At 68.1% G+C, this 21,991-nt stretch overlaps 9 protein-coding genes across 9 annotated transcripts; 5 read left to right on the top strand and 4 right to left on the bottom strand.

Moving 5' to 3' along the window:
* The first annotated feature begins 585 nt into the window (after positions 1 to 585).
* On the top strand, positions 586 to 2,987 carry RHOBADRAFT_65589 (uncharacterized protein). Its single transcript, XM_018418738.1, has 8 exons — positions 586 to 830; positions 912 to 1,015; positions 1,080 to 1,436; positions 1,551 to 1,760; positions 1,851 to 1,962; positions 2,027 to 2,191; positions 2,397 to 2,530; positions 2,713 to 2,987. The coding sequence occupies exons 1-8, from the start codon at positions 605 to 607 to the stop codon at positions 2,920 to 2,922; spliced, it is 1,518 nt and encodes a 505-aa protein (XP_018268692.1). The 5' UTR covers positions 586 to 604; the 3' UTR covers positions 2,923 to 2,987.
* A 426-nt stretch (positions 2,988 to 3,413) lies between these two features.
* Positions 3,414 to 4,526, bottom strand: RHOBADRAFT_39254 (uncharacterized protein). Its single transcript, XM_018413607.1, has 4 exons — positions 4,043 to 4,526; positions 3,942 to 3,974; positions 3,658 to 3,875; positions 3,414 to 3,580 (listed from the first exon to the last, which is right to left on the bottom strand). Exons 1-4 carry the CDS (start codon positions 4,485 to 4,487, stop codon positions 3,461 to 3,463), a joined length of 816 nt encoding a protein of 271 aa, XP_018268693.1. The 5' UTR covers positions 4,488 to 4,526; the 3' UTR covers positions 3,414 to 3,460.
* A 265-nt stretch (positions 4,527 to 4,791) lies between these two features.
* On the top strand, positions 4,792 to 6,395 carry RHOBADRAFT_55737 (uncharacterized protein; the record flags this gene model as incomplete). Its single annotated transcript, XM_018417988.1, has 4 exons — positions 4,792 to 4,817; positions 4,971 to 5,070; positions 5,142 to 5,538; positions 5,614 to 6,395. 4 exons carry the CDS (start codon positions 4,792 to 4,794, stop codon positions 6,393 to 6,395), a joined length of 1,305 nt encoding a protein of 434 aa, XP_018268694.1.
* Positions 6,396 to 6,713: 318 nt separating this feature from the next.
* RHOBADRAFT_55738 (uncharacterized protein) lies at positions 6,714 to 9,475 on the top strand (the record flags this gene model as incomplete). The annotated part of the gene is made up of 5 exons (XM_018417989.1): positions 6,714 to 7,427; positions 7,496 to 7,827; positions 7,888 to 7,976; positions 8,042 to 8,928; positions 9,036 to 9,475. The coding sequence occupies 5 exons, from the start codon at positions 6,714 to 6,716 to the stop codon at positions 9,444 to 9,446; spliced, it is 2,433 nt and encodes an 810-aa protein (XP_018268695.1). The 3' UTR covers positions 9,447 to 9,475.
* Positions 9,476 to 9,707: 232 nt separating this feature from the next.
* On the top strand, positions 9,708 to 12,287 carry RHOBADRAFT_55739 (uncharacterized protein). Its single transcript, XM_018417990.1, has 11 exons — positions 9,708 to 9,816; positions 9,922 to 10,009; positions 10,074 to 10,149; positions 10,219 to 10,456; positions 10,530 to 10,585; positions 10,653 to 10,706; positions 10,792 to 10,872; positions 10,955 to 11,092; positions 11,166 to 11,250; positions 11,331 to 11,430; positions 11,535 to 12,287. Exons 1-11 carry the CDS (start codon positions 9,720 to 9,722, stop codon positions 12,139 to 12,141), a joined length of 1,620 nt encoding a protein of 539 aa, XP_018268696.1. The 5' UTR covers positions 9,708 to 9,719; the 3' UTR covers positions 12,142 to 12,287.
* A 163-nt stretch (positions 12,288 to 12,450) lies between these two features.
* RHOBADRAFT_46692 (uncharacterized protein) lies at positions 12,451 to 13,433 on the bottom strand (the record flags this gene model as incomplete). The annotated part of the gene is made up of 5 exons (XM_018414832.1): positions 12,451 to 12,701; positions 12,810 to 12,911; positions 12,986 to 13,036; positions 13,117 to 13,150; positions 13,269 to 13,433. 5 exons carry the CDS (start codon positions 13,431 to 13,433, stop codon positions 12,451 to 12,453), a joined length of 603 nt encoding a protein of 200 aa, XP_018268697.1.
* A 318-nt stretch (positions 13,434 to 13,751) lies between these two features.
* On the top strand, positions 13,752 to 17,429 carry RHOBADRAFT_39255 (uncharacterized protein; the record flags this gene model as incomplete). The annotated part of the gene is made up of 10 exons (XM_018413608.1): positions 13,752 to 14,189; positions 14,264 to 14,920; positions 14,966 to 15,406; positions 15,480 to 15,666; positions 15,726 to 15,977; positions 16,040 to 16,209; positions 16,270 to 16,344; positions 16,418 to 16,496; positions 16,565 to 16,781; positions 16,862 to 17,429. 10 exons carry the CDS (start codon positions 13,752 to 13,754, stop codon positions 17,331 to 17,333), a joined length of 2,988 nt encoding a protein of 995 aa, XP_018268698.1. The 3' UTR covers positions 17,334 to 17,429.
* A 326-nt stretch (positions 17,430 to 17,755) lies between these two features.
* Positions 17,756 to 19,439, bottom strand: RHOBADRAFT_46694 (uncharacterized protein; the record flags this gene model as incomplete). Its single annotated transcript, XM_018414833.1, has 2 exons — positions 17,756 to 19,288; positions 19,356 to 19,439. The coding sequence occupies 2 exons, from the start codon at positions 19,437 to 19,439 to the stop codon at positions 17,756 to 17,758; spliced, it is 1,617 nt and encodes a 538-aa protein (XP_018268699.1).
* A 408-nt stretch (positions 19,440 to 19,847) lies between these two features.
* On the bottom strand, positions 19,848 to 21,779 carry RHOBADRAFT_55742 (uncharacterized protein; the record flags this gene model as incomplete). Its single annotated transcript, XM_018417991.1, has 5 exons — positions 19,848 to 20,350; positions 20,424 to 20,667; positions 20,749 to 21,046; positions 21,110 to 21,599; positions 21,685 to 21,779. 5 exons carry the CDS (start codon positions 21,777 to 21,779, stop codon positions 19,900 to 19,902), a joined length of 1,578 nt encoding a protein of 525 aa, XP_018268700.1. The 3' UTR covers positions 19,848 to 19,899.
* Between the last annotated feature and the right edge of the window lie 212 nt (positions 21,780 to 21,991).

Here is a 21,991-nt window from a genome sequence, read left to right on the forward strand (position 1 = left end):
TCGCCGCCAAGAGAGAGCAGCGCACGCACGCCGCGGCTCGGCAACCGTCGGCGCACACCCGAGCGCAGCCAGCGACACCGAGCGTCTCTCGTACTCTGCTCACTCTCGCCGTTCGCTGTGCGCCCCTGCGCCTTGCCCTTGCTGGCGGCTTTCTGCGGCGACTGGGGCTTATCGAGCCTGCGCTGAGCGCGGCGGGTCGGGCGCGGCGGCCCACCAAAATCTTCATCAGCTCGCCGGAGGAGGGGGAGGAACCACGACTCCTGTGGGGGACGGGGGGGTGATTGGGGGGATTCAGGGAGGATCAGGTGGTGTGCTCGACCGCGGGAGAGCAGCGGCGAGCCTGCACAAAGGCCGGCAGGAGGAGCTCGATTGCTCCAAGGGCAGCGGCGTGCGGGGCCGGCCGAGGAGCTCGAAGGGCGCGCCGCGCGACTTCCGGCGACGAGCTTCGCTTCTCTGTCTTCTTCCGCGCACCTCAGCTGCCCCGCTCAGTGTTCAGGCAGCGTCCTCGCTATCTGGCGCGTGCCGAACGAGGGGTGCCGCCTCCGTCGTCGCCCGCTCGTCTCTTGCCCTCTTTCCTCCACTCTTCCTCGCTCGCCCTAAGATCATGAGCAAGGCGCTCGACACGACCGAGAAGACGGCGACGTACTCTACTGGTGGGGACGAGCCGAACGAGGCCGTCGTCGGCTACATGCAGGCGCAAATTGGTCCCGACTCGACCGACGACGAGCTGCTCGCGTACATCATCGACCCAGCCGAGGAGAAGGCGCTTCTACGGCGACTTGACTCGTTCATCGCGCCCATGGTGGCGATCCTGTACCTCATCTCCTTTCGTGAGTCCCTCACCTCCCCCTCCTCGGCTTCTCTTTCATCATCTGTCCTTCCTCGCTCACTTAGGCCCGTCCACGCCACAGTCGATCGGTCTAATGTCGGCAACGCGGCCACGGGCGGCATGTTCGACGATATCAACGCGCCGTCAAACGGCTTGAGCCTCGCCACGAGTCTCTTCTACTGCACCGTGAGTTCACCTCTCACGTTCTCGTCGAGGAGCAGCAGCGCCTGACGCTCGATACTCCCAACAGTACGTCACGTTCGAGCCGATGTGGACGACTCTCCTCAAGTCGGTCCGCCCGAGCATCCTCCTGCCTGCCGTCACCGTGGTCTGGGGCGGCGTCGTCCTCGGCAACGGCTTCATCACCAACTTCCCTTCCCTCATCGCCCTACGACTCGTGTTGGGCTTTCTAGAGAGCGCGTTAACCCCGTGCCTCTTCCTTATCCTCACCTTCTTCTACTGCCGCAACGAGCTCGGTACTCGCACCTCGTACATGTTCGTCTCGGCGGCCACGGCCGGCGTCGTCGGCGGCTTGATCGCGGCAGGGCTTCTCAAGATGGACGGCCTGCAAGGTTTGGCAGGTTGGTCGTGGCTGTACATCGTCGAGGTGCGTGCGCGCGTTTCTCCTTCCTCCCGCCCCGCCCTTCATCCCGCCCGGGCCGTCCTCCTCCCACCTGCCATGGGCTCCCGATACAGTACACTTACTCTGCTCGTCCCACAGGGCGCCATCACTATCGCGATTGGCGCAACCAGCTACTTCTTCATCGCCGACTCGCCCGAGACCGCCTGGTACCTCTCGCCGCGGCAGAAGCTCCTCACCCGTGTTCGCAAAGTTCAGAGCAAGCAGTACAACGGCGACGAGTCGTTCAGCTGGGTCGAGGTCCGCAAGGCCTTTTCTGAGCCCCTCATCTGGGTCTCGGGCGCGATGCAGGTGCGTTCGACGACGAGGTTCGAGCGAACGAGACGTCCTGCGTGACCGAGACGACCTACCACTCCGTACACTGACTCTTTGCGCCTCCAGCTCGGCTTCGACGTGACCCTGTACGGCGCCTCGACCTTTTTCGTCGTCATCGTGCGCGGATTCGGGTACTCTACCATCGACTCGCAGCTCCTCACCGCGCCCATCTACGCCTGTACGTCCTCTCGCTCCTCGTCTCGCCTCGTTCGACCACCTTCCTGATACTCTCGAGCGCGCAGGGGCCGCCATCGTCTACTTGACGTGCGCGCATTTCGCCGACAAGAAAGACGTCCGGTTCTGGCTCATCCTCCCGACCTGCCTCGTCACCTGCGTCGGCTACATCATCCTCATTGCCGCCAAGGAGTCGACCGGAGCAAAGCTCTTTGCGTGCTTCCTCGTCGCGAGTGCGTCCCTGTCTCTCTTCCTCGTCGCTCGGACCCCTTCCTCTCCCCCAATCCTCGGCCCACGTTCCTCTCGCCCTCTCGCCGTCGCGAGAACCCTTCCCTCACTCCTATCTCCTGACCCACGTGCCGACCACCATCACCTCCCTGGCTGTCGCTCCCGTCCCTCGCATGCCTGGCCACCCGGGCTGACCCTCTCGACGAGCAGCCGGCGTGTACACCTCGGTCGGCCTCAACGTCTCCTGGAATTCGGCTAATATCGCAGGCGCGAGGAAGCGCTCGACAGGCATCGGCCTTCAGCAGCTGATCGGCAACTGCGGCGGCATCGTCGCCGGCCAAATCGTGCGTCCATGGCTCTCCTCCTTTCCCTTCCCCTCGTCTCTTCCTTCTCTCTCTCAACCTCCCCTTGCCCATACGCCCCTCTTCTTCCTTCTCTCTCTCTCTCTCTCTCTCTCTCTCGCTCTCTCTCCCCACTGCCTGTTCGGTCTAGTGAGCTGGACCTGACGCACTCGTCGCCGTCGCAGTACCGGTCGCAGGACAAGCCATACTACCGCCTCGGGCACGCCGTGTCGCTCGCGTCGATGGTCTGGGGCATCTCGTGGATGCTCGTGTACCTCTACATCGTCAAGAGCCGCAACGCCAAGAAAATGGCGATGACTGAGGAGGAGAAGGAGGAGCAGGACCGCAACGGCGTGACGGGCGATCGCCACTGGTCGTTCACGTACGTCTTCTGAGACGAGAAGGGGGCGTACATGGTGTCTTTGTCGGTCTGTGTGCATCAGTGACCCTGTTTACATTCTAACGCGAGCGCGAGAGCTGTTCGCGCAACTTGAGAAGGTCGCCGGACGAGCGACTCGGCTCGAAAGCAGCCTGGAAGAAGGCGCACTGTCTTGCTGCAGCCGAGCAATGGCGCGTACGTGCGACCGAGCAGCCTGGGCAGGCGAGAGCGCGGGAGGAAAGTCGAGAAAGCTTCCACGAGCTGGGCTCGCTTCAAGCGTGCACGGGCCGCTTCAGCCTGCGGCCGTCGTCTCTGGCCAGCTCGCTCGCGTCGGGCTCGAGCGCGTTCGGGAGCTACTGCAAGCGTCGCCTTGAGCGTGGTCGCGCCTGAGCGAGAGTCGCCTGCTAGCCGCGCATGTTCGGCGAGCAGGGCTGAGCTGGCAGCATCGGGCTCACGCTCGCCTTCTCTCTAATGCGCTTTTCTCTCTGCAACCCTCTCAAAAGAGATACAGAGGTGAGCGACATGGTAATACAGCTGATGTGTCGCCGATTCGACTAGGCACAGACCTCCTCGTCCCGCAGGTCGAGGACGAGCATGTGCCCTGGTGCGTGCCCGAGGACGCAATCGGGCAGCTTCGACTCCATGATGACGTTCTGAGGCGTCACGCCGCAACCCTGTTGAGGAGACGGAAAGAGAGGGTGAGCTCGGCGGCGAGAGGAATGGGGAGGAGGAAACCTGAGGGCGGACGCACCCAGTACACCGGGACCTCGCCTTCTCGCACCTCGCTCGCCTCGCCAAAGTCGGGGCTCTCGCCGAGCGGGTCGTCGATGCCGAGCTCGGCGGCGCCCTTTGCGCCCCAGGCGACAGGCTCGCCGTGCGCCCGGACGAACGGGCGCGTGAGGTCACGCGCGAGCTCGACTTGCGACGGCAGATACGGTCGCATCGAGACGACCATGCGACCCGAGAACACTGTGCGAGAAAGAGAGAGAGAGTGAGCGCCGCACTCGGACGAGACAAGACGAGGGAGAGGCACACCTCCTGCCGCTGCGAGAGGCGCGCGCGTCTTGTCTGCAGCGCGCTCTGAAAGTCAGTGTCGAGGCGCCAGAACGTGGCGCAGAGAGTAAAGGTGGACGCACACATGGGCACGTTCTTGCTGATCTCGATCTGCCTCGGCGTCAGGCCACCAGCCGTAAGGGCCGCCTCGAACGAGAAGCTGCAGCCGATGAGGAAGCACACCGAGTCGTCGCGCCACTCGTCGACGATGTCCTTCTTGGTGGCGACGAGGTTGCCGCCGACGTAGACGTTGTAGGCCGGCGCGTCGGTGCGCACGTCGCAGTCCTCGGCGAGGTGCGGCGGGAGGGTCGGGTTGCCGGGCGCGACCGTCTCGCCGAGGAGCGGACACGGGACCGGGTTGCGCGCGCACAGGGCCCGAAAGTCGTCGGCGTACTTGCTCGGGAGGACGACGAGGTTGGCCTGGACAAAGCCGGCGCAGTGGCCGGCGGTGGAGGCGGCGTTCCACTGGCCGCTACGGCACGCCAGGCGCACGTCGAGGGGCGTGAGGGGGCGAGGCGCGATGGTCATAGTAGCCGGGTCGAGGGCGGGCCGGCGTCGCGAGCGAGTATCGAGGTGCCGAGGGCGAGCGGGCCGAGGAGGAGGAGGAGAGGAGAGGCGGCGAGGCTGAGTCGAGAGGGGCGGGAGCGGCGGACGCACAGCCGACGGAGGACGTGAAGAGCAGGAAGGCAAGCTGCGATACGAGTCGCGCGCGGCAGACTCGAGCGAGCGGGGCCCGCAAGAGCTCGCGCGAGAGCAGATTCCCCCGGAAAAAAAGCGGGGAGAAGAGCGGCCGCGCACTCCGGGCCGCTGCCTGCAGCACGAAGGCCTGCGCATGCTGTACCTGGGCAGCTGGAGCTAGTGCCCGAGCGGGCCGGTGGTGCGTGGTGGGAGAGAGAGCTTCATCAGCTCTCGGCACCGAGGCTGCGTCGCCCTCCTCCGTCCACACACCTCGACGAGGCTGTTGCTGCACCTGCTGCACAAGCCAGTGTCTGTACCGACCCAGCCCGACAGTCGAGTACCGCGCACGCACTCGCCACGCCCGCGCACCTCCTCGACCTCGTCCGCCCACCTTCGCTCTCGACCAGACCTCACTCCCTGGCAGGTCACTCTTGTGCGTCCACCTTCCCTGCCCCCCAGACCCGTCACTCACATCTGAGCTGACCTCACGCGACCCTCACGCAGCGCAACATGCTCGACCAGCTCCCGCCCGAGGTCCTCTGCAGCATCTTCTCGTACATCCTGCCGCCTGTCTCGTGGAGCTCGAGCCGCTCGCGCCGCAAGATCCTGTCCCGCCTCGGCCGCGTCTCGGTCAAGTGCGCCCGTGCCGCCCAGACGCTCCTGTTCGAGGTCGTCCAACTCGACTCGCTGCCGACCGCAGTGTCCTGGTGCAGGACCGTCGAGACGGTCCCGCAGGCGCGTTTCCTCGCCCAGTGGCGTACCCGCAAGCTCTTCATCTCGCCGGGCGACCTGCGCATGGCGCGCATCTTGGTCGAGCGCGTCCTCAGCACGGTGCCGGCCGTCAAGGAGCTTTGGCTCGCCGACGTCGCGTGCAACCTCCTCTCTGTGTCGATACTGCCTCGTGCGTCCACGACCTCTACTCCTGTTCCTCGAGCCCGCAGCACTGACTCGAGCCTTTCAATCGACGCCCACGCAGAACTCGAGTCGTGCTTCATGTCGAGCGTCGACCTCCGCCTCGAGGTGGACAGCAACAAGTACCTGCTCTACCTGCCCGAGCTCCGCGTGCTCGCCCTCAGCCTGTGTGTCGTCTCCATCGGCTCCAAGGTCCTCGAGTTCAGCGACCTCCTGTGCCTCGAGTCGTTCCCCAAGCTCACGGCGCTCGCCGTCACCTGGTCCAAGGACACGTCCGAGCCCGAGATGCACCGCCTCGACAAGCAGCTCACGCACCTGTTCCTCCGTCGCGTGCCTCACGGCCGCAGTGCGCGCGACGAGTACCCAGTCCTTCCCTGTGGCGAGCTCAAGCGCGCGACGTCCCTCCAGCACCTGTCGCTCGACCTGCACGACGCCGACGAGATCTCTGCCCTCGAGGCCGTCCCCGTCGAGCTGTCCTCGCTCCGCATCATGAGCAACGATCGGTCGCAGCCGACCCTGATCGAGCGCGACGTCCTCGAGTCCGACTACACCTGCCTCGACTCGCTCCGGTACCTCATCGTCGAGCGGGTCGACCACGACGAGGCCGCCATGCGCGAGGAGACAATGGCCCTGTGCGACGCTGTCGCCATCGAGCTCGTCGAGGTACAAAGCTCGGGCAAGCTCGAGGACTTTGCCGACGAGCGCATGTGGTTGCGCATGACTCGCGCGAGGATGGCGCCCGTGCCGGTGCAGCGTGTCGGAGCGAGGGCCGTCTTTGGCGCGGGCTCGGCGTCGATCTCGCCTCGTCCAGAGGCGTCAACGTCGGCGGCGGTTACGACGACTTGACGGGCGACGGCCCCTCTCCCTCCCTCTCTCCCTCTCCCGTTCAGTAGCTTTTGCCTTGCCAATGATGATTTCAGTTCCTTGTTCTCGCTGTGGACCGCTCGCAGTCGGTATGAGAGAGCTTCTGCCGTCGAGAGATGAGGGAATGCCGAGACAGGTCGACGACGAGGAGGACGAGGAGCGCTCTGGCTTCCGCTGCCCTCGACTACGAGCTCGACTCGGCAGCACACTCGCCCTCTCTCGCCGAGGTGCATGCTGAGTGCGCTCTTGCGACGCCCCACCCCTCGCGTGTTCCTCTCGCCGCTCCTCATCTCGCGCACCATGTCCGCCCCCGCCGACTCGACTCGGGCCCCGTCAGCACCTGCAGGCGACACAGCGCCGCCTTCCAGCACTGCCACCGCACCGACAAAGCCCAAGCGCAGCCGCCAGAAGCGCCCGCCAGTCGCTGTCGACGGCGCCGCTCCCCCTCTCGCACCTCCCGTCCCCGACTTCCCCGCCGTCCTCAACGCGCCCAGCTACGCTGAGCAGCGCTCGCAGCGCGGCACATGGCGCGGCCGCGGCCGCGGCGGCTTTGGCAACGGCGGCGACGCTCGACGAGGACGCGGCGGCGCAGCAGCAGCAGGCGGGCCGGGCGGGCACAGGGCGGCGCGCGGCATGAGCACGTTCGCCGGCGGCCGCATGGCTCGAGGAGGGCACCCGTCGAGCCCGCACAGCAGCGCGGGCGAGGACCTCGGCTCGAGGCTGTTCTCGCAGACGCCGTTCGGGCGCAGCACGCCCGTGTCGGCTCCCGTTGGCGGCGGCGGCGCGTCGGGCTCGGGCAGCTGGAGGGCGACTCACAGCGACTCGTCGGCGCAGTCGTCGGCGGTCGAGGGCGCGGGCGAGCCGGTCGGCGGGATGACCGAGGGCGGGAAGAAGGGCGGCAAGGGCAAGGGCAAGAGCAAGGAGGAGACCAAGGCGGACAAGCTCCTCGAGGAGGCGGCGCTCAAGGACGGCGAGGAGGGCGGGCTGTCGACCGAGATCATGCGCCTGTACGAGGTGCGCCCCCTGTTTCCCTGCCTCTCTTCCGCCGCGAGGGAAACTGACTTTCGACGCACGGTCCGCAGCTTCAACGGCCCTCGCCTGCCGCCATCGCCGCGCGAGAGCACCTCGTCGACGAGCTCACCGTCTGGCTCAACCAGGAGCGCTTCGGGTGGGGCCACCAGCACAACCCTCGCGCTGCGCCGCTCGAGGTCGTGCCGTTCGGCTCGATCCGGTTCGGGCTCAGCACGGCGACGTCCGACCTCGACCTGTGCCTGCTCGACCCGTACCGGCCCAACGGCTTCGAGGAGAAGCACTTCTCGTCGTCGGGCCCGGCCAAGCCGCTCCCCGAGATCTACAACATGCACCGCATCGCCGCTTCGCTCCGCCGCGCCAACTTGACCGACGTCACCTCGATGTGCGTCCTGCTCCTCTCTCTCGTCCACGACGTAGAGGTCCTGATGCTCGACTCTCGCAGCGCCGACGCCGCCGTGCCCATCTGCAAGTTCAAGGTGCTCATCGACGGCCATGTGATCGAGGCCGACCTCAACACGAACGAGCGACTCGGTGCGTCTCACGCTTGCCTCTCGCCCTCTCTCTCTGAGTCTCGCTCACTCGTCGACTGTCTGCAGGCGTGTTCAACTCGCGGCTCATCAACAGCTACTGCAACCTGCACCCGCTCGTGCGGCCCTTGAGCGTCTTCGTCAAGTTCTGGGCCAAGCAGCGCGGCCTCAACAACCCGTCGGGCTCGCCGACCACCTTCTCGTCGTACACCTACATCCTCCTCGTCATCTCGTACCTCCAGCACCTCGACCTCCTCCCGAACCTCCAGGACGCCGACCTCATCGCCGAGACCGGCACCGCCCGCAACCGCTTCTTCTCGACGCCGAGGTCGCGCATGGGCCGAGGCGCGTCCAAGCGCAACCGCATCATGCGCAGCGTCGGCTGGGACGTGTCGTTCGTGGAGTACGACGCCGCGCCCGAGGGCTATGCGCCGCCCGAGGCCGACCTCGCCTCGCTCGCGCGCGGCTTCTTCCACTACTGGGCCGACGAGTTCGACATGGACCGCGACATCGTCAGCATCTGGAACGGCCGTCAGCCTCTCGCGCGCGAGCACGCGTTCCAGAGCCAGGCCGACGCCAACCGCGAGAAGGAGGCGGCGCGCAAGGCGCTCGAGGCCGAGACGGGCGTCGAACACGCCGAGCGCGTCAGGCAGGACGCCGAGGACGACGCCGTCGCCGCGTTCGCGCAGGACGCAGACGAGGTGGCGCGCAGGGCCGACGCGCCGGCGCTCGACGCGGCGGTCGCCGAGTACGACGCCGGCCAGCAGGCTGCGGCCGCGGGCGAGGGCGACGCGCCGGGCAGGCCCGACTCGCGGTCGTCGAGCCCGCTCGAGTACACCGAGTACGAGGAGCCCGAGCGGTGGCGGGAGAACCTTCTCGTCGTGCAGGACCCGTTCATCCTCACGCGCAACACGGCGGGCAACGTCCACCCGGACTGGGTCGACGAGCTTCGAGTGGTCCGTCCTCCTTCCTCTCTCTCTCTCGCTCTCTCTCTCTCTCTCTCTCTCTGTCGTCCCTCCTTCGAGATTCTCGGAACCTGGCCTGACCTCGGCCTCGCCCGCAGCAAATGCGCCGTGCTCGCGACCTCATCGACTCGGCGGCGCCCTTGTCGACCATCTGCCTGTCCTGCACCGCCGACCCGACGTACCGCCCGATCGCGTTTGCTCGCGCCGAGGTCGTCCGCCAGGAGCGTCGCGCCAAGAAGAACCAGCGGCTCGAGGCGGCCGTCAAGGCCAAGGAGGCGGCAAAGGCGCAGAACAAGGTGGCCAAGGCCGAGCGCCGGGCGACGAGGGCGGCAGAGGCGTCGGGACAGTCTGCTGGTGCGGGAGACGGTGCGCCGGCCGAGCAGCACGGCGTCGAGCGGGGCGAGGAGGGTCCGGCGAGCGGGACCGGTGCGGGCGAGGAGGTTCAGGAGCGGGAGCTGGCGGCGGCCGAGGTCGGCGCACCGCAGCAGGAGTCGTCGTCGTCGCAGTAGAGCGCGTGCAACTATGGCCGTTCCTCGTCCTTGTCGTCGTGAGAGGGACCTGCAGCGAGCGTGCGCGAGCGGGCGGTCCAACCGCAATTCGAGCTGGTCAATTGCGCTTTCCCGGTCCGGGCGGATCGTACGTGTGAGTACTCAGTAGACGCTCGAAGATGACTTGCAAGCCCGCTCGAGAGAGGTCGACTCGTCGCACCCCGCGGTCGCGGTGAGCGGGCGGACGCCGGCTCGTGTCCACTCCGTTCCACCACCTTGCGCCGCTCGTTCAGCATGGCCTCGCACCACCGAGCGACCGCCAACAGCACGTGGGCGTCCTCGAGCGTCGGCCACACGCCCTCAGCCCGGGAAACGCTCCTCGCCTACATCGGTGCGTGCTCCACCTCGCCTCGCCAGGCCGTCCCGCCACAGCTGGGCAGCTGAGGACCTCGCCAGTCCTGTTCTGCACTGACACAGCCCTCTCACACGCGAACAGAACGCGCTTGCGACCCTTCCCTGCACGAGCCCAACCTGTCGCTCGACCTCGAGATTGCCGACCTGATCAACAGCAAGAAGGCCAACCTGTGCGCCCCTCGTCCCGCCCGGTCCCACACAGACAGTCCTGACTCGGTCCACTCGCGCGCGCAGGCCCCGAGAGGCAGCGGTCGAGGTCGTGCGCCTCGTTAACCACCGCAACACGCACGTCGCCATGCTTGCCCTGCATGTGCGTCGCACCGGTCCACTTCTGTCCGCCCACGTGCAAGCTGACCCATCCCGTATCGCACGACCGCAGCTCCTCGATATCCTCGTCAAGAACTGCGGGTACCCGTTCCACCTCCAGATCAGCACCAAGGAGTTCCTCAACGAGCTCGTGCGGCGGTTCCCCGAGCGCCCGCCGACCTTTCCTCCGCCGCCGATGAAGAAGATCCTCGAGCTCGTGCACGAGTGGAAGTGCACGATCTGCGCGTCGAGCAAGCGCAAGGAGGACCTCGTCCACATCCGCGACATGCACCGCCTGCTCAGCTACAAGGGTGCGTCCCACTCTCTCTACCCACTCTCTCGCCTCGTAATCTTCCGGTGACTGACTCGGCCCTCCTCGCGCAGGCTACCGCTTCCCGAATGTCGACCGTCGCGCCGCTCAGGTCCTGAACCCGACCGAGGTGCGTCCTCGCTCGCCCCCATCCTGTGTCACCTCGCTCGGTGCCTGACTTTCGCTCTCGCCCGCAGAACTTGCAGACGCCTGGCGAGCTCGAGGAGGAGGACCGGGAAGCGCAAGCAGCGGTGCGTCCCTCGCGTTCACCTTCGTCCTCGTCATCTGTCGTCAATCGGCCGTCGCTGACAGTGGTTCATGTCCCGCGACGCGCAGAAACTGCAAGAGCTCATTCGGCGAGGTTCGCCAAAGGACCTCGCGGCGGCGCAGGAGCTCATGAAGATCATGGCGGGCGCAGTGCGTCTCGGTCTCTCGCCCTCGCCCTCATCGTCTCGTCCTCTCTCGCTCACACTCTCTCTCTCGTCGCCCGCCGCAACAGGAGCCGGAGAAGAAGCCCAACTACGAGGAGCAGGTGTCGAAGGAGCTCGACCGGGTGCAGCAGCGTGTCCTCTTGCTCAACGAGATGCTCAACAACGCCAACCCGCGCGAGCGGTTCGTCGAGGGCGACGCCTACGACGTGCGTACCCCCCCTCCCTTCATGCCCTCGTCGTCGCGTCCCCTGCTCACCTGCGCCTCGTACCGCGTCACAGCAAATCGCGCAAAAGTGCCGGCACGTCCAGCCCAAGTTGCAGAAGTGGATCGCCGACTCGGCAGAGAACGACCCCGACTCGATGGGTCCGTCGCCTGTCGTCTTCCTCGTCCGCGTCGTCGTCACGAGACGTGCCGCTCACGCTCGGCCGTCCCCACTCGCGCAGACCGCCTGCTCCTCATCAACGACCTCATCAACCAGGTGCTCAAGCGGTACGACGCGTTCAAGGCGGGCGACCGTACGGCGACGGCCGACATTGACCCTGCGTGCGTCCCTCTTTCCTCACTCTCTCTCTGTCTCTCTTGTCCCGCCGCCCGACTCACCCTGACCTTCCTCGCTCCCCTCGCATTCCCCTCCTCGCCTCTCACAGACTTGCCTCGGGCCAGCCCGGCGCCAAAGCGCGCTCGCAAGCCCAGCAGGTGTCGCTCATCGACTTTGACGACGACGACGCCTTTTCGGCGCCGGCGCCGGGCACGCCGGGCCTCGGAGCGGGCGCGCCGGCGGCAGGAACGAGCACCAACCCGCTCGACGACCTCGCGAGCCTGTCGCTCGGGGGTGCGCCGGCTGCGGCGTCGACGGCGTCGGGCAGCAACTCGCTGTTCGACCTCGGCGCCGCGTTCGGCGCCCCTGCACCCTCCTCCGCCGCACCCTCACCTGCTGCCGCCTCTCGCCCGACCCAGGTCGGCGGCGGCTCGTTCTTCTCGAACCCGGCGTACGGCAACGGCGGCGGCGGCAACGGTGGTGCGGCGGCGGCGCACAGGACGGCGTCGCCGTTTGGCGGCGGGTCGGGCGGGCTCGGGAGCATCTCGCTCGGGACGCCGGCGGGCGCGGCGGGCATGGCGGCCATGGGTCGAGCAGGAGCAATGGGCGCGGGCGTCGGTGGGGCTGGCGCGAGCCCGCCGTTGCCGCCGGTGCCGCCCAAGACGGCGCCGCCGGCCAAGCAGGACGCGTTTGCCGACCTACTCGGCGATTTCTGAGGCGACAACGCGCTCTCGGTCCTCGTCTGCCGCGGTTCTCGCGCCCTCGTCGTCTCATCTGTGTCTCTCTCTCGTTCTCCTTTCAGTATCTCTCCCTGTTCCCTCTCGCTCGACGCCGTCGGAAAAGGCAGGTCGCAAGTCGTTTCATGTTCGCGTTGCACGAGGAGCAGGCCGCGAGAGACGCCGTCTACCGCACAGAGAGAGAGAGGGACATAAAGGAGAAGGGAAAGGGTGACGTGAGAGAACTGAGGGGACCGAGAGAGAGAGCCGAAGAGACGAGCCGAGAAGGGAGGACGAGGGAGGGTTTCTTCAGGCGAGAATGACGAGTCCCGCCACGGCCGCGAGCGCGCCGACCGCACCGCCGAGCACCGCACGCCCAGCGTCGCTCGAGCCCGACGCGCTCGCGGCAGGCGCAGAGCCCGAGGCCGAGGCCGACGGGTTGGCGCCGCCGCTCGAGCCTGCGGGCGACGCCGCCGACGAGATGGACGACGCGGCGGACGCGGCGACCGACGAGGCCGAGCTGGCGGCGGACGAGGCGGGCGTCGACGAGGCGCCCGAGCCTGTGTGGGACGAGGAAGGGGAAGAGGTCAGGCTCAGGACGAGGGGCTCGAGCGGCGCGCAGGTCGCGATCGAGGGGGACGCAGACAGAGAGAGGGCGGGCGACGCACTGAAGCCCGAGGGCGTCGTGTCGATGTTGATGGGCGTGCCGTTCGACTCGCAGCTCTGGGCGCCGTACTGCTCGGCCGCGTTGAGGTCCGTCTCGGAGCAGGCTGTGGGGGCGAGGAACTCGGGGTCAGGACCAGTCGGGCTCGCGAGAGGACGGCGAGCGAGAGGGGGGACGCACTCGACTGCTGGCACTGGTAGTAGGCGAGCTGGAATTCCGACGAGGTGCAGACTGCGAGGGCGGGCGTCGCGTGGTGCAGAGGGTGGAAGGGTCAGGCATGTCGGTGAGGGGGAGGGGGACGGGGGACGCACTGCAGGTGAGGTTGCCCACGCCGTATGCCGCGCACTGTTGAGGACGACGGGCGCGAGAAGAACGTTGTCGGGGGTCGAGGTGGGGGAGGGTGGGGAACGAAGGTGTCAGCTGGCGCCTCTGGTCCACGTCGACAGTGCGGGGAGGGACGGACCGGAGACGAGGGCAAGGTGGACAGGACGCAGGTGAGGGCGCAGCCGGGGACGGCGGCGGTCGACACGGGGACGGCGGCCGACGAGGTTTGCGAGCCGGCCGAGTCCGACTGGGCGAGGGTGAGGCCGGCGAGGGCGACGAGGGCGGCGAGAGGGGCGACGAGCATGGTGTCGAGGTCGGTGTGGTGCTGGTGTGAGAGAGAGAGTGACCAGCGAGAGAGGGTGAGAGGCAGAGGGAGGAGGAAGCCGCGATCAGGAACAGCTAGCCGGACCCCGTCTTCCCCTGTGCACACTCGCATCGCACCGCTCCGCACCGCTGCGACGGCACCACCAGCCACTCGCTGCACCCCCTCACCCGTCAAGCACCCGCCCACCGACACCCGCCCCCGGCGGCACGCTCCTCGTCCTCGTACGAGTCGCCGCCTCGACCCCGCGCTCCCTCTCAACACGGCCACAGCCCCCGAGTGCGCCACGAACTGCGTACCATGCTCCCCCGAGCCCTCGCCGTCGCCGTCGCCGTCGCCCTCGTCGGCCCCGTCCTCGCCCAGCTGTCGTGCTCAAACTACGGCGTCGCCCTCCCCAACGGCACCTGCCAGTGCCCGAGCGGCCTCTCGCCCTCGACCGCCTGCACCGCCCCAACGTGCGACAACCCGCTCGTCCCGCCGGACAACCGCCAGCTCTTCTCGGCCGTCCTGTCGGGCAACAGCACCGCCGGGTGCGGCCGACAGTGCTCGGACGGCTTCGAGGGCCCGACCTGCGGCGTCTGCACCTCCGACTCGGCGTGCTCGACCGCGCTTCAAGCCCTCAACGGTGCAGCATCGTCGTCGTCGTCGGGCCTGACCCTCACCAACGGGCTCGGCAACCCCGTCTGCTCTCGAGGGCCGTGGACCTGGACTGAAGGATTCGGCACCTGCGACGTCGTCGTGCGTCCCCTCTCTCACACTCTCTCTCGCCTGCGTCGTCGTCCTCCTGACTGACTCGCTCGAGCGGCGCGCAGAACCCGACCCTCCAGTCCGCCTTTGCCGGCTCGACCTTCCTCACCTTCTCCAAAACGGTCGAGCCGTCCGAGACGCTGTCGATCCCGTTCGGCGCCAACGGCACCTTGACGGCCCAGCTGTGGTACGCTCCGTCGACGGGCAACACGACGCTCGCCGAGCAGTTCTACTGCGCCGCGTCGAGCTGCACCCAGGCCAACTCGTCGAGCACGACCGCGTCCGACGTCGACTACACGTGCGCGACCCTGGCGTGCACCTGCATCCCGGGTACGGCTTTTTGCGGCGCTCCAGGCGCCCAGATCGACCTCTCGTCGACCATCAACGACCTCGAGGGCCCGCTCAGCATCACGTGCGACAGCGCGACCGGCGCCCAGTGCTCGTTCAAGCAGGGCGTCCTCCAGACCCTCTTTGGCGCGAGCGGCCTCGGCCTGTCGGCCTGTCGGTGGGGCGAGTGCGTCCTCCCCGGCACGATCGACCGCCTCGCGGCGAGCCTCGCCGGGTCGGCGGCGTCGTCGTCCGGCGGCGGCGACGGCCCGAGCGGCGGCGTCATTGCCGGGCTCGCCGTCCTCGGCGCACTCGTCGTCGCGCTCGTCGCCCTCGTCGGCCTCGGCTGCGCGAGCCAGCGTCGCGCGCGCTGTCGCGCTCGCGCTCGTGCCCCTGTCGGCGGCCTCTCGAGCTCGTCGTCGTCCGCGACCGAGCCCAAGGACTCGGCGCCACCCGTCGGCATCAGCATCAACCACCTGTCGTACTTTGTCCCCGTGCGGCACAGCGCCTTCTCGCTCAAGAGCGCGTCGCGCGACGACCGCCAGGTCCTGTCGGACGTGTCGGCCACGGTCGTCGGCGGCTCGTTCTGCGCCATCCTCGGGCCGTCCGGCTCGGGCAAGACGTCGCTCGTCGACCTCGTCGCCGGCGTGCGCAAGACGGGCTACCGCACGGGCGCGGTCGACCTCGTCGTGTCGCCCCGAGCGCACGGACCGGCGTCGGGCGAGGAGGGCCTCGGCGCGACGGCCAGCGACGCCGATCGCGTCAGGGTCGGCTATGTCGACCAGAACGACGTCCTGTGCGAGACGAGCACGGTGCGCGAGGCCGTCATGTTTGCCGCCGAGCTCAAGTTGGGCGAGATCCCGCAAGAGCAGAAGCGGTGCGTCCCCCTCGTTCTCTCGCCGTCTCTGCCAGACTTTCTCGAGCCTCACTGACTCGTCTCTCGCACGCAGTGAGCGCGTGTTCGAGGTCCTCAAGCAGCTCGGCCTGCTCGACATCGCCGACAGCGAGATCGGGAGCCCCGAGGCCGGCGGCCGGCGCGGCATCAGCGGCGGCGAGCGCAGGCGGGTCAGCATCGCGCTCGAGCTCGTCGCTCAACCCGCAGTGCTCATCCTCGACGAGCCGACCTCGGGTGCGTCTCTGCGTCCTCCACGCGGTCCGTGCGCATGGCGGCCCGAGTACTGACTTTCCCGCCGCGCACAGGCCTCGACTCGACGTCGGCGCTGCGCATCCTGCGCGAGCTCAAGGCCCTCACGACACCGCCTGCACCGCAACGCCCGACGACGGTCCTCGTCACGCTCCACCAGCCGTCGTCGCAGCTCTGGCATCTGTTCGACGACACGCTCGTCCTCGCCCAGGGCGGCGCGCAGCTTTACTTTGGCAAGGCGCACGACGTCTCGGCGTGGTGGGAGGCCAAGGGCCTGCGATGCCCTGAAGGGTGGAACCCTGCCGACTGTGCGTCCCACTCGTCGCCCTCTTTTTGCGCCTTCCCAACTGACTCGCCCCGTCGCCCGCAGTCCTCCTCGACCTCGCCACCTCACCGCCGCCCGACTTCCTCCCTCTACGCCCGACGCTCACGACGCGCAAGTCGTCCTACATGCCCGTGAGCCCCGACGTCGCCGCCGAGTCGGCCCTCGTCGACTCGGCCGTCCTCGCGATCCCGCCGCACCGCCGCCGCTCGTCGGCCGTGCCCGCCATGCTCGTCAAGAACGACAACGCGCACAAGGGCGTCGATCGGCGACCGCAGACGACGGTGCTCACGCAGGTCGAGGTGCTCGCCAAGCGCGAGGCGAGGAACCTCGTGCGGGACCGGGGAGCTCTGGTGCGTCGGCTTGCTCCCCCTCGCTCGAGGACTTTTTGAGGGACGACAACTCACCTTGCTCGACTTTCTGCAGGTCATGCACCTCGTCGTGCTGCCTCTCGTCGCCCTGTTCGTCGGCGGCATGTACTACAAGGTCGACCTGACGATCGGCGGTCAGTTTTGTCTCCCTCTCTCTTTTGCCCGACTACCTCACTGACTCTCTCTCTCGCCCTGTCGACAGGCTTCCAGTCGCGCATCGGCGCCCTCTTCTTCTCGGGCTGCCTCGTCGCGTTCGCGTCCCTGTCGGCCCTGTCGCAGTTCGCCAAGGCGAGGCGCCTCTTCATCCGCGAGCGCGCACGGGCCTGCTACCACCCGTTGGCGTGGCTCGCGGCCCAGTTCGTGTTCGACGTCGTGCCTTTGCGGCTCGTGCCGACGATCCTCCTGAGCGTCATCGTCTAGTGCGTCCCGCTCGCCCCTCCTCCTCCTCCTCGTCCCGCTCGGACTCGTACTGACCTCGCCCTCGCCTTCACTGTCGCAGCTGGATGGTCGGCCTCGCCGCGACGGCCGCCAACTTCTTCAAGTTTGTCCTCGTCCTCGTCCTGTTCGCGCTCGTCAGCACCGTCTGGAATCAGCTCCTCGCGACCGTCATCGACGACGTCGGGTCGGCCATCCTCGTCTCGGCCGTCGTCGTCCTGTTCGAGATGGCGTTCGCCGGCTTTTTTGTCAACCTGGGGTCGATCCCGCCGGTCCTGCGGTGGCTCGAGTGGCTCGCGCCGCTCAAGTACACGCTCGAGGCGCTCGCCGTCAACGAGGTCAACGCGGGCCTCATGATCGAGGACTCGCTCGCCGGCGCCAAGGTGTCCATCTCGGCGACCATCATCATGGACACGCTGTTTGGGTTCCGGCCCGACGCGTACTACCGCGACGTGCTCGTCCTCGTCGGCTTCCTCCTCGGGTTTGCTCTCCTCCTCACCCTCTTTGTCCTCCTGCGCCTGCGCGAGTTGCGATAGTCCCCTCCTCCCTCTGTATCTAGTCCTCTCTCTCGGTTGTACCGTTCTTGTAGATCGTCCCCTGTCGTCGCCGTGCAACTTGTCCTTCTTCCCTTTCTCGAGCCACCGCCGAAGCGCATCTTGGTTCAGGCTCGTCGCTCTCGGCTTTCGTGACGAATGCAAAGGGCACGAGGCGAGAGCGCGAGCAGAGCGTGCCTGTCGTTCAGAGTGCCGCGCTGACCTCTTGCAGCATGCCGCAAGTTCTCAACAGAGGGACGACGTCGAGTCGGAAGTCGCTCGAGCCTCTCCTGCTGCTCGCGCTCTCGTTTCGCATCCTGTTTTCTGATTGCTCGCAAAACACTCTGCTCTCACTCGATACAGGCCCATGACGATACTCTACTCTGTTCTAGCCCCGTCGCCGCTGCACCCGACCTCTCCCTCACTCACGCCCCTCCCGCACCAGATCCCACCTCGCGCTCGCCGCCGAGCGCAAACCGCTTCTTCTCCGGCGTGCTCGGCGTCACGCACACGCTCGGCGCCGTCCGGAGCTGCCGCGTGCGCGGGTCGACAAAGCTGCGCTGCTTGGTGATGATGCGCGCCGGCGGGGGAGGCGGCGGGCGCGGGCGCGCTCGCTGCGGCGTGGCGGCCTGGGCGCGCGCGAGGGCAAAGGGGAGGGGAGGCGCATGCCCGAGGTCGGCGAGGGCGAAAGGGTCGAACGGCGGGAAGGCCGACGACGGCGAGTCGAGCGCGCCCGGCTCGTCCTCGGGCGCCGCACGGACCCCTCGTGCGGGGGCGGCGGCGCCGGTGGGCGCCATCCACGCGAGGTGCGCGGGCGCCGTCGCGCGGAACGGGTCGTCGTCCACGTCCGTGTGGTGCGACGACGACGAGGCCGACTCGTCGGACGAGTAGAGGCCGTCGGGCTCGTCGTCGCTGCTCGATGAGTAGTAGCGTCGCGCGTCGTCGGCCTCGTCGTTATCGTCGCCGTTGTCGTCGTGGACGGGTGGAGCGAGTGTCGGGTCGAACAGGGACGAGAGGGGCTCGGTCGAGGGGTCGACGACCGAGTCGTGCTTGAGGAGGAGGTCGCGCAGGATGGCGGCGGCGGACGGCGGGGCGGTGTGCGCCGCCGGCAGGGCGGGAACGGCAGGGGCGGGCGACGACGACGAGTGCGAGGACCGCAGAGGGTTGCGGAGGGTGATGGACGAGGCCGACTTGCGGAGAGAGGACGCGAGGCGGGAGCGGAACGAGGTCGGGAGGGGCTCGAGCGTCGGCGACGGGGGAGGGAAGGCTGACGCCTCGGCGAGGGTGGCGAACGGGTCGTCGTCGAACAGAGGCGAGAACGTGGGCGACGTGACGGCGTGCGGCGACCGCGGCGGGAGCTCGACCGGGACGGGCGAGATGCTCGCGCTCGACGACACGCGGCGGATCATGCGCGGCGCCTTGAGCGTCGCAACCGACTGCGCCGCTCGCAGCCTCGACACTGCCGCCGACGGCGAGGCGCACGTGCCGTAGGCCAACGTCGGCAGGCCGTCGAGGTCCTGCTGGTCGTACCCGGACGAGCGCGAGGGGACGGCGGCCGCCTTGCTCGACTCGCTCGCGGACGTGTCCCAGGTCCCGCTCGACGACGCCGGCGAGTCGGTCGATGCGTCGCTGAGCTGGGACGAGGCGGCCGACGAGGCGAGCGAGACGTCGTCGTCGGCCTCGCGGCGGCGGCGGAGGGCATCGCGCACGAGGCGCGACACCTCGTCGGACGACGGGACGGGAGGCACGGCGGCTTGTGGTGGTGCCGAGGTGGCGCCGTACCAGCGTTTCCAGCTGAAGAAGCCGTCGTCGGTGGTGCCGAGTCGGGGCGAGAGGTCGAAGGCGGAGCGTGCCTTGCGCAGGGACGAGGAAGGAGCGGGGGAGGGAGCGCGCTGAGGGGCGGCGGCGGCGGCGGCGGCGGCGAGGGTGTGGTTGAGGTCGTACAGGGTGCTCGTGTCCTGCAGGCGTGTGTACTCAGTCAGTCTGTGGCTTGCAGGCGGCGGCGAGAGGAAGGCGGAGACGGACCTTGCCCACGCTCGCTCCTTGCGAGTCTGCGCCTCGTGCTGTCGCCTCGTCGTGCGTGTTGCTGCGCCACAGGAGTGCCGCCATGTGGTACGAGTATGCTCGTCTGGTGCGTGCCGGTGGAGGGAGGGCCGAGGACAAGATGAGGGGAAAGTGGTCGAGTGATGCCGGCGAGGACGACGACGGGCTCGTGGGGCGGTTCTTGCGGGCTGTGGCGGGTGTCGATGCTGCTCCTGGCGGGTCAAGCTCGTGTGACTGGCCCTCAGCGGTCGAGGAGGGCGAGTGGGACGAGGTTGAGGGAGGGAAGCTCGCCGCCCCGCGTCCAAGTCGCGCTCGCCCTCTCGCTCTCTCTCTCGTGCCTGTAGCAGATCCACGGTGTTGCTTCGCGTGCCTCTGCCGCCTGAGACGACCGCGAGACCCCGTCCGAGAGAGCGCACAGTCGGACGACCAACTCTCGGCTTGTCTCTCTCGATCCTCCTCGAGGCTCCGACGACGACTGGTACAACACGCCCGACCCTGCATTGCGACGACGACGACCCACCGCCAGCTACATCGACCTCGCCGTCCCGACCCACGGCAGCTTGGCAAACTCGGCCTCGGAAAACCGCAGCAGGCTGCTCGTCCCGTTGTCGACGACGGCGAGCAGGATCGTGCGTCGCCCCGTCTTGAGCTGCGGGTACGGCGACGGCTTGCGCGGCGCACGGCGTGCGGCGCCGGTCGTCGTCGGGGTGGGCGAGAGGGCGAGCGAGGGGAAGAGGCGAGGGAGGAGCGGGACCGAGGCGAGGAGGGACTGGAGCCGAGTTGGGGGAGGCGCAGGTGCGACGGCGGGTTGCGGGTTGCGGGGAGGGCCTCGTAGAGGAGGAGGTGCGCGAGACTTGGCGGCGGTGGCGACTGCCGCACGAGGCGCCGACGACGAGGGCGTCGGCTCGTCTGGGAACGGCGACGTCTCAAACATGGCCGTGAACTCGAACAGGTCGGGCATGGGCGTCGTTGCGCCGCTGCGAGAGGGAACCTGAGAGTCAGGCGAGCTCGACGCCTCGAGGAGATGAGAGAGAGGGGGCAGAGACGCACTTGATGACGACGAGCTTAAAGTCGGGCGGCGGCGGCGAGCTCTTCTTGTACTTGGTGACGGGCTTGTAGACGTGGAAGAAGGGCTGGAACGGGAACTCCTCGAGGCTCGGCAGGCCCTCGGGCCGGCTCGCCTCGGGTACGGGCACGAGCGGGTTGAAGACGGACGGCTCGTGCGCGACAGGGCCGCGAGGAAGGGCGCGGTCGTGCCCGCTCGGGATGATTTGCAGCCGCGAAAAGATCTGGTCTGTGTGCGCAATATGAATCCGTAAGCTTCCTCGACCGACCGGGGCGACGAGAGGAAGCGAGGAAAACGAGGGCGACGCACCGTAAGAGGTCCACCTCCCGCCGGCCGCCAAGCACGCCATCTGCCCCTCGCGCTTGCCCACCGCGCGCGTGACGTGCAGCCGGATGCGCTTGGCCGTCGTGGGCGAGGCGCGGAAGAGCGCCTTGGCGGCGTGCGTGAGGCGCAGGACGAGGTCGCGCGTCGAGAGGAAGGGGATCGAGAGGTAGTCGAGGACGGTGCGGTAGATAGGGGTGGGCTTGACGAAGGCGGGCCGCTCGGAGCCGGCGATGGGGCGAGCGCGTGTGAGGACGTAGCCGAGTCGCCGCAGGAAGGCGTAGACCTGGTGCGGCGCGAGGATGGTCAGTCGGGCGAAACACTCAGAGAGGGGCGAGAGGGGGCGCACCTGGTACCGTTCGGGCGTGAGCTCGTCGTGCCCGATGAGCTCGTTCCACGCCTGCTGCACGCTCATGGGCACCCTCGAGCCGTCGTCGCCCTGCCGCCACAGCTCGACGGCGCCGCGCTCGACCATGTACAGCGCCTCCTCGGGCAGCAGCTCGAGCTGCTTACGGAACTGGTTGAAGTGGCCGATATTGCTGAAGTGGATGCCATACGACGCGTTGCCGGCATCGCACGTCGCGCGGCCGCCGTCGAGGTCGGGTCGCCACGTGAAGGCGTTGTGCGCGCGCGACGAGTGGTGGCGGGAGCCGGACGACAGGGCCGTGTACAGGGCGTTGCGCGAGTCCTGGAGGAGCTGGCGCTGGTGGGCCGAGAGGGTCGCCTCCTTGCTCGAGGGCGGGAAGGCGTCGGACGAGGTGATGGGCTCAAAGTCCTTCTCGCCGCGCTTGGGGATGAACGGGACGAGGACGGCGCCTTCCGACTTGTCGCGGTTCGACCTGGCGGGCAGAGGTGGGCGTCGAGCCGGGTCAGCTTGCCGGTGCGAGTTGAGCGAGGTTGAGCTGGAGAGAGACGAGAGCTCACTTGGCGAAGGACGCAAAGCGAGACCAGTCGGGCAGCGCATCCTCCTCTGCCTCCTCCATGTCGACCTGGGCGGCACTCGGGCGGTCGTCCTCCATCGTGGTGGTCCAGGTGAATCTGCCCCGGGGAGATGAAGATGAGCTCGAGAACAGAGGCGAGGACGAGCCCGGGGCGAGTAGTGGACGCACCGGTGGGTCTTGGAAGGCACCAGGAGCGTGCTCGTGTTGTCGAAAAGCCCGTTGAGCGTTGTGAGCGGTGGTTGCGGCGACGAGAGCTCGCACTTGCCGACGCTCTCCTCCTCTCCTCCTTC

The sequence above is a fragment of the Rhodotorula graminis genome, assembly GCF_001329695.1.
Source record: "Rhodotorula graminis WP1 unplaced genomic scaffold RHOBAscaffold_14, whole genome shotgun sequence".
Classification (NCBI taxonomy): Eukaryota; Fungi; Basidiomycota; class Microbotryomycetes; order Sporidiobolales; family Sporidiobolaceae; genus Rhodotorula; species Rhodotorula graminis.